This window comes from Athene cunicularia, assembly GCF_003259725.1.
Source record: "Athene cunicularia isolate RWA chromosome 7 unlocalized genomic scaffold, athCun1 chr7_part1, whole genome shotgun sequence".
Lineage (NCBI taxonomy): Eukaryota > Metazoa > Chordata > Aves > Strigiformes > Strigidae > Athene > Athene cunicularia.
Genome location: NW_020799107.1, coordinates 27,656,586 through 27,665,518, shown reverse-complemented (window position 1 = coordinate 27,665,518; position 8,933 = coordinate 27,656,586). Strand labels below are relative to the sequence as shown.

The window sequence follows — 8,933 nt, the reverse complement described above, 5'->3', positions numbered from 1 at the left end:
ATGTCTCCTCGGGCGTGGGGGTGGCGGGAAATGGCCGCCGAGGGCACCATCTTGCGCCTCTGGGCAGTGCGCGGGCAGGCAAAGAGCAGGCAGTCTCGGTGGCCCCTTCTCGCCATCAAGTTTTTGGGTAACTTTGTCAGCCTTATTTGCCTGTCCCCAAATTACTGCAGATAAGAAGAGAGTGGAGTCCCGTCCAGAACATGTCCTGGACGTCGGTGCCAGGCGCCTGAAGATAGTCATCCGGCCGGGAGAAGGGCACCTGAGCCAGAGCCCGTTTACAGCACAGGCCTCCACCAGCCACTCCCTCCCTTCTGGCTCTTCCCCAGCTCTGCAGAGGTTCACGGAGCAGCAGGCAGCCAAAGGCCACGGACACACGGCCGGAGAAGCCATTACCAAAAAGGTACATCAGGAAGAGCAGTAAACAAGCAGTGTCATAACCTGCCCCACTTGTAGTTCCAGGAGTCCTTTGCGTTGCTTTATGTTGCACTTAAGTGTTTCATGCCAAGCAAATGTCAGTTACATTATCTTACACAGTAAAATGGACCACAGGTCAGCCACACGTCAGCAGCATGTTCTCCAGTTTGGCTTTGGCACATGCCAACCCCTGTTCCCTACAGCAGCACCCTGGCAGGTTTGGGGGGATAGTATGCACCAAAGACTGCTCCCAAAGGTTGAAAAATTGTATGAGATTTGGATCCTGTCCTGCTGTACAGACCTCTAACACTGTTTCAGCATGTTTTACACCTTCAGACAGCCCAAATTACTTTCGTCTCTTACCTCAGTGTTAAAAAATCTGCTCTGATGGAATGTAGCACAGCAAACACTATTTCAGACACTTTGAACTAAAAGTTGTGCAGAAAAGATCAGCTGTGTGCTGGGCACATGGTGTAGGGCCAGGCTACATGTTACATAACATGGATGTGGCTCTACCAAGACACCGATATCTGGCCCAGAGGGTTTACTGTTTTGCACAGATGTAGCTTTAGAGGTACAGCATGTGCTACTATAGTGGTTATCTGACATCTGAAGCAGTATACTGCAAATTTCACTATCCTTCTGTCTGTGCAAAGTAGAGATGTGAACATGTTTGTTATTATTCTTCAGAATCCCATTTTGTGTCTTAACCCTGAGTTACTAAAGCATCACTTTTGGGAATTTTTTAAAGAAAGGTTGTAAGGGAAAACTAAAAAGTAATATAATTAAAGAACGATGTAATGTAACTTATATGTGCTGTTAAAACATGGCATGTATCTGTCACCTGACACTAAGGAGAGGACACATTCTTTTGGGTATTGTTGGCAGAGTGATGATGGCACTAAGTTGTAGTTACAAGTAAAGCACTGAGTTTTTTAAACAGGATTTTGTGATTAGCGTAGCATAGAATTAATGATGAGAACAGCACAGGATTTCTACAAGCAGAATTGGTGTACAATTTTATCAGTAGTGTAGCACTTAATTTTACAGCACAGCTTAGCTTATGTTTTCTAATCACCTAGACCCTCTGTAAATCATGTAAAATCTTTATACTTGTCTTGCTGTATTGGTATACCAATCATCTAGACTCGAAAAACCCATAAAAGAATACAAGTCATTCACTCAGTCCTTGGAGGAAGCAGAGGGTAGTGGAGGTGTCCCTGACCACTGGGGATCACGGGTCTCACTGTCCAGCAGCAGTTGCAGTCCAGGTTCCCACTTAGGACTTGTAACTGCTTGATTTTGTAGACAGTGCTTTGCATATGGTTACGCTTCTCTGTTCTATGGTGGGATCATCACCACCTGGTGCCTAGGACCTTCAAGGCTGGTAAGGAGGGGAGTAGTTGGCCTGGTGCCCAGGAACCTTGAGGACAATAAGGAGGGGAAGAAATCTGTTTTCTTCATCTTCTTGGTATGCAGGACCTTCAGGGACTGATAATGAGGGGAAATAGGACTAATATGTGACCAGCTCAATCACAGAGAATGGTCATCTACCTTATAAAATGGCATTAGTTATGCTAACCATATTGCTAGAGGTCAGAAGCAGAGGGTACTGGTCACAGTCGCAAAGTAAGTAGCAAAGTTACTGTCTTTGTTCCTGAAATGCTGATGACATTAACAAATTTCATTTTTGCTGCTGACTTAGAAGCTGATTGCTTTACTTAGGTGTGTGTAATGTCAGTATACATGACAGAAAAGAAACATTGTGTGCAAATGTCCACAGTAATCTGGCCCTACTGAGATGTACAGAGCTTTTCCTTACTCAAAATGTAGAAGCAGCAGGCAGAGAACCACAGAAAAAACAAATAATTGGTATCTACTTTTCTTCTCTTTAGATATTTCTTACAGTATCTGCAACTTTGAATACCAGCATGTTCACTGAAGAGCAAAGAGAGAAAATCACCATTATATGTCCAAATTTAAAAAGAGAAGAAAATCCTGATATCGCTGGCTCTGAGAAGTTGACAGGCGATTTTACAGATATTGAAAAAGCTTATCACTACTTTAAGGATATTCTTGCAGGCAACAACCCAAACCGTGGTTTTTCACATTCTGAAAGTAGGAATAGTTTGAAGGATGAAAATGGTCTGAATACTGAAGAGGTGAATGAGCTTACAGTTCTGTCAGCTCTCTATGAATATTTCAGTCATACCTGCAAAGAACAAATCAAACTACTACGGGAACTTTTTGGAGTGCGTATAAGAAGTAAAGAATGTCACAATGGAACCACATCAGTATGCTTGATTTCTGATAAAAGTCCTGCATCAATACAAGAAGCTAATGATTTTTTTATCGGAACTTTTCAGAAAAGTGTAGAAGGTCTGAAACAGGAGAAAATTCCCATAATGAACAGTTACACATTAAATGAAACAATAATGAAATTAAATGCTAGGTTCAGTAATCTTCTCGCCAAAGAGGAAGGGAATCAGTTGCTACTCCGTGGTCCAGCAAGCGAGATTTTAGAGGCCAAAAAATTTCTAGCAGAGAACTGTTCTAGAGAACAGCCTCTTATAGAGAACAGTCCAGTGGACAAAAATGTGAAGATATCGTCTGAACTGTACAAATACAGGAATGGAATTGAAGTTGATGCTTCTGTGTTTAAATTGTTGGAAACAATATTAAGCAGAGTAATAGAAGACATTAAAGACAAATTTGATACAGCAATAGAAAAGAAAGACATATCACGTGGTCACAGGATGCTCATAGTATTTACGCCTAAGAGCAAAACTTTTGATATGTCTTCACATGCTACTGAAAGTTTCATCAGTGAATTTCAGAGTGCCTCTGCAATGCTAACAGAAAAACTCATCAGCTTGAAGCTTTCAGAAGACCAGAAGAAAAGATTAAATATGCTACTTAATGGAAAAGTATTGGAAGACCTGCATGTAAAACTTAAGAAAGAGGAGGACAAATTCATCTTAAGTGGTTTACCAAACCATCTTTATGCGGCCGAAAATCACATTATGAACCTTCTTGACATTACAGACTCAACACAAACTAAAAATAGGACATCACTGTCCTCTGATCTCAGCTACCAAGAAGCTACGGTAGCATCTGAGAAGAAATATAATTTCAGGCAAAAGAATAGTTTTTCTTCTGAAGGACAGGCTAAGGCAAAGACAGAAAAAGACGACGAAGATGTGTGTCCGATTTGCATGGAGAGATTTAGTAATAAGGAAATACTGGAAAAGTGCAATCATGCGTTTTGCAAAAGTTGCATTAACCAGGCCATGATTTATAAGCCATGTTGTCCGGTTTGCGGTATGTTCTATGGACCCATGAAAGGAGACCAACCAGAGGGAACAATGTCAAGTATAACATTGTCTTCATGTCTTCCTGGTTATCCCAGTTGTGGTACTATTATGATTACATACAATATGTACAGTGGTATTCAAACTGTAAGTATATTTTAAGATTCATAGAAGATATTTTTCCCACAGCAAAACCAATAATGGATATAAAATTAACATTTCTAAAATCATTTTAATGCATGTCCAGGAAAGACATTCCTTTGTTTTATACAAATCTGCAAGTATTTAATTCAGTATTTTTGGGTGTGATTAAGTAATACAGTAGGAATTAAATAGTTAAATGGTAGCCACCCATTTTATATGCACAGGGACAGAGCTACCTGTCTTGTGCTTTGGGAGTAACTGAACTGAAATCTATGAGCAATATTATGTAAACAAAATCCTGCAAGTGTAGTGAGGATTGTCTGAGGCATTCTCTTAGCTGCTGTCACCAATGGATGAAAATGAATAGCAAGCTGGCTTGTAAGCTTTCCAGGTGAGAAATCATCTTATGTTATGTGCTTAGAGTTATGACTAGAACTGAAGATGGGATGCTTGAAAAAGTCGGGGGTGGGGTGACATGCATTTGAGAGAGCAAAAGAAAAACCATTTAAAAATAACAATGGGTGCATGAGTGGTGACAAGAAAATGTGAATGAAAAATGAAGGAAATTATCTAATGAGAGAAAAAAACCTCAAAATCAGTCGTGCTATATCCTTCTGAATCACACAGGATAAAAAGTATTGTGAAAGCTGGGATGTGTAATTTTCACACTTCAAAGCATTTATGATATAAAATGTGGTTTTGTTTTGTTTTTCTACAAAACAGAAAAGCCATCCAAATCCAGGGAAACGTTATGCTGCAACTTCTCGAACAGCGTATTTACCTGACAATAAGGAAGGGCGAGAAGTTCTGTCGCTCCTCAAAAAAGCCTTTAACCAAAAACTGATTTTTACAGTGGGACGGTCACGTACTACTGGTGCAGAAGGTGTTATCACATGGAATGATATTCACCACAAAACTTCCATGACTGGAGGACCTACCTAGTAAGTAGTCGTCTTTTTATGTAATTTTATTGCTACTCAGATGTGTCAGGAAGGCTACCCTGAATATTTTCCCTGTTAGAGCTCTCAGATTTTGTCACTAACAAAGTGATTGGGGACTGCTCTATGGATCCAGACTTGAATCACCTACACCAATTTGGACAGTTGGAACAATGATGAGCTTAGTCTTCTGTTGCCCCTCAGGCCACTCATTCACCAGTGAGTTGTGTAAAGCACCTACTCAGTTAATAACTGCTCTGATGATAAACTACTTCTAGTACAGGACAGGACAGCAAGCTCTTGATAGCAGCTAAAGTGGAACTCCTGATCTCAGCCTCTTCTGTTACTTGCTGTTTTTCACGAGGAGATGCTGGTCCATTATGATCCCCGTAAAGACAGCACTCAGACTCTGTAAAATGTGATTTGGAGTTCTACTTACTAGAGCTATCAACAAGAAGAAAGGGAATGGGTTATAGATATGGTCGTGTCCTGTCAGATACTAGGAACCCCAAGTTGCGCAGCATTCAGTGGGCCTGCGATCAGAGCACGGGATGCCATGCCAACCCTGATCATAGAAAGGGTTAACCCATTTTGGTTGTTCAAGCTATTACAGGATTTTCTTAGTAAAAGACAACTCTATTCAGCATTTCTTGAGGACATGCTGCACTGCTAGATAAAGGCAAGGACACGCAGGTGGTGTAATCACCAGTAGTGAGGGGGAGCTGCCTGCAGCACCGCTCTGCCAGAGCCCGTCCCACAGCCGCAGCTCGCACGCAGCACAACACGGGCCCGGAGGCCACGCTGAACATGCAGCACAGCACAGGCTGGGCCTGCCCCGGTTAACTGTTACGTAGATCACTAATTCCTCAATGAATAATGGTCTCCCAGTCAGGATCACTGTATTAGATTAATAATGTATTAATGCACATACGGTTGACTGTTCCTAAAGCTATGATTAACTACAGGTTATATCAGTAAACTTTGGGTCCTGGAAAAATTCTTACAGAGACAAGAAGGAATCTTGGAACAGTCCTTTCAAGCTTGTTGCAGCCTCTCGGGGGCAGGTGTCTTCTTGCAAGATCTCAAGATTTGTGTCTAGATCCTCCTTCCTGGGCTAGAATCATAAAAACCCAAAAAGCACCAGTTTAAGTGATCCTCCCCCCCCTCTGCCCAAATGTTCTCCCTAGTTATCACTTGCTTCATACACACTTTTGCTGGTGCACCACCTAAAATCCAGAGGTGCCATTATTTTCATGTTTTGAATGCTCACTTGGATATGTTTCAGGTCTGATTTTTGGAAAGATGTATACCCAAGCGCCCTATCATTTTTAAGTGAGACAGCAGGCAGCTTTGAAAATCAAGTTCTTAGTGTCAGTTTGGACAACCAAATTCAGCAGTCCCTTAAGTTTTTAGCTTTACCTTGTCTGTACTGCCTTTCCAACCTGCAAAATAGGGTCTGTTTTCTCTACGGAGCAATAAGTAAATGCGTAAAATTTGTAATGTGTTTTAGGAGATTTTCACAAGAAGGCTCTAGAACTGTCAGATGCTTCATTGCAGAAGTAGCCCAAACAATTATTTTCTTCTTCTCCTAGTTTTGGTTACCCTGATCCTGATTATCTGAAGCGGGTTCGATCAGAATTGAAAGCCAAAGGAATTGAATAAAGACATTTATCAACTGTTGGCTCTGAAGTGTAATAATTGAACACATACCAGGTAATTTACTATTTAAGGACTAAGAAGAAAGAAGTCAACTTTATTCAGCTGCTGTACTAAGAAGAGAGAAGTCAACTTTGTTCAGCTTCCGTACTAAATAACTTGTACTTTGCAGTCAGCTAAGAAAAGTGATCTTTCATCAAATGATACATGTTCTTTACACATAATTTACTTTCTTGAATAACACTTCCCTGTGTGAGTAACCTTTACAGAATTTGGGTGTTGCGAGTGCAGCATCAGTACTTGTTGCGCTTGTCAAATACCACATTGTGTGTCTTATTTTACCAGTGAGTCTGATCTGCATTTTTTCCCACAAGTCTTCAGTCTGATCACCAAAAATAACACATACACTACTAGCTTTTATTCAATTAAATGCTTGGTTTAGCTTCGTGTTACTACTTCTTTCATCATGGATAGCATTGTGTAACCCATCTGCTGCAAAATTTTTATGCAGCAGTTACAGTATCAGCTGTGACCGAGCTATGATCTTTCGCTTCTTTTCCTTTTCAGGGTAGAAATAGTATTAGTGGTTTGGGTCTTAACCATGAAATTAGTATGGTTGATGTATGAGGGGGTACATGGATGCTGCCGTGTTTTTAACCCTGCAGAAGTGCTGAATGCGCAGAGCCACCTTAGAGCAATTGTAAAGTAACAGTGCCTGTGGTTGGCTCTGGTAATGGGGCCCTGGTTCTGTGCCTGCCATCATGCTTAAATACAATTTTTAACTTAGCTCTGGAACTATAAAACTTCCACATTCCAATATTCTTCCCATTGTTTCCAATATATAGTTTGTATTATAAAAATACTTTGTTGGTACTCTGCATTCTGTAATTAGGCTGCTGATTACCTTTGTGGTGGTGTGAAACAAAATAGCTTTCTCTTAGTTCAACCAACTGTTAGTGAGTTAAAAATATTTCGTTAGGCTGTTGAATATAACCAATAAATAAAATATAAAAATACCATCTGCTTAGTTCTGCATTCTTCTGTACAGGTTTTTCTCCTATTTTAGATATGTACAATTGTGTATTTTTTTAAATTTAGGAGCTTCCCAGCAATGCCATGATTTGGGGTGATTTGGACCCCCATGCCACCTCTCTTTTTTTTTTTTTTTTTTTTTTTTTTAAAGATTCCCATACTGTGAATAGGAAGTACTACTTTACCACCTTGACTTTCAGATTTCTTAGTGTTGGGGACTGTTTTGGTTTCCATGTAGGTTGGGATGTCTTTCCTACTGTGGTTTTGTTTTACTGTATTTGTTTCCATGTTTTACACTGTTTTAAGCTTCCTCCCTTTTCTGTGCTTTAAGATACCAACTTCAGTTGTTCCTAAATGACCATGCTTTTCTGCACACTGAAACAAGCTGTGAAGATCAAGTCTCCTCAGCTTATTTTGGTCTCTCATTTCACTTTCTGTCCCAGTAAGCCAGTTCACCGATGTCATACCCCTATCTGGTAACTCACCACCTTCCATTTTATCTGTGGCAGTTTTGCAGCAGAGTCCTGTTGACACTGAAAGCTCCCAACTCTTTATCCTATATAACCAGCTGTACAGACCTTTACTTTTGAATCATAGCTGTACAGTTTAGGAAAAATCTGCCTGATTTGCAGTCAAAAGACAGGTATTTTGCCTGGGTTACAGCAAGGGAGGAGAGCGTGTGCCTAGGATAACCATTGAGAGAATGGATTAGGAAAGCAAAGATTAATTGCTCACTGAGAAACAAAAACATGCCCATGGGTCTGCTTGGCAGCCTGACTACACCTGTATTTAGCTGACGTCCACCCCTGCTTAATTTAATTACATTTGGTTGTTATGCATTTCCTCAGTGCACTTCCAGTGAAGTTAGGGGGGGAAATTTTCATTTATCTACTATTTTAGTGTCTCATATTTGGGCACATTAGTAAAATACACAGCAAAAAATAGCTGAAAACTAACTTTTTCAAGGGGAAGCCCTAAGCACTCGGTTGGCAATGTCTCAGCTAGCTGACACCTTTGTCTGAGGAAAATACTCTTTCTCTGCAATCCTGCACAGTTGTATTTCTGATGGAGAACGACGGAAACGGGTAATTTTACTTTGTGGCACGAGTTGATTCGGAAGGGTAACGCAGGGAGAGCGGGGTGTGCCTGACGCTCGGGCTCTGTGAACAGCTGCATATGTGAAACCGGCTTCTCGCAGGACCCTGTGCCAGCGCAGCACCACGTCTGCGATCCCCTGGGCCAAGCGGCCGGTGTGACCCGCGGTGCTTCCCGATGGCGGCGAGGAGCCGCGCCGGGGGACCGGGACCTCCGGGCGACTCGCTCGACCGCGCCCTCGGGGGCGGCCCGCCCTCCTCCGTGCCCCCCCATCCCTCCGGGGCGGGGCGGGGCGCGGCGCCGCTGGCCTCTTCGAGGAAGAAACGAAAGTGAAAGCGGTGGG

The 8,933-nt window shown here is 41.7% G+C and overlaps 1 protein-coding gene across 1 annotated transcript; it reads left to right on the top strand.

Moving 5' to 3' along the window:
• The first annotated feature begins 30 nt into the window (after positions 1–30).
• DTX3L (deltex E3 ubiquitin ligase 3L) lies at positions 31–7,479 on the top strand. Its single transcript, XM_026852512.1, has 5 exons — positions 31–127; positions 171–400; positions 2,310–3,872; positions 4,593–4,810; positions 6,400–7,479. Exons 1-5 carry the CDS (start codon positions 31–33, stop codon positions 6,467–6,469), a joined length of 2,178 nt encoding a protein of 725 aa, XP_026708313.1. The 3' UTR covers positions 6,470–7,479.
• The last annotated feature ends 1,454 nt before the right edge of the window (positions 7,480–8,933 follow it).

Bases quoted from the DNA above. Each gene is read 5' to 3' on its own strand.
- DTX3L (XM_026852512.1), top strand. From the start codon at position 31: ATGGCCGCCGAGGGCACCATCTTGCGCCTCTGGGCAGTGCGCGGGCAG. The intron at 128-170 runs GTAACTTTGTCA...AAATTACTGCAG, and splicing joins TCTCGCCATCAAGTTTTTGG to ATAAGAAGAGAGTGGAGTCC. The intron at 401-2,309 runs GTACATCAGGAA...TCTTCTCTTTAG, and splicing joins GAGAAGCCATTACCAAAAAG to ATATTTCTTACAGTATCTGC.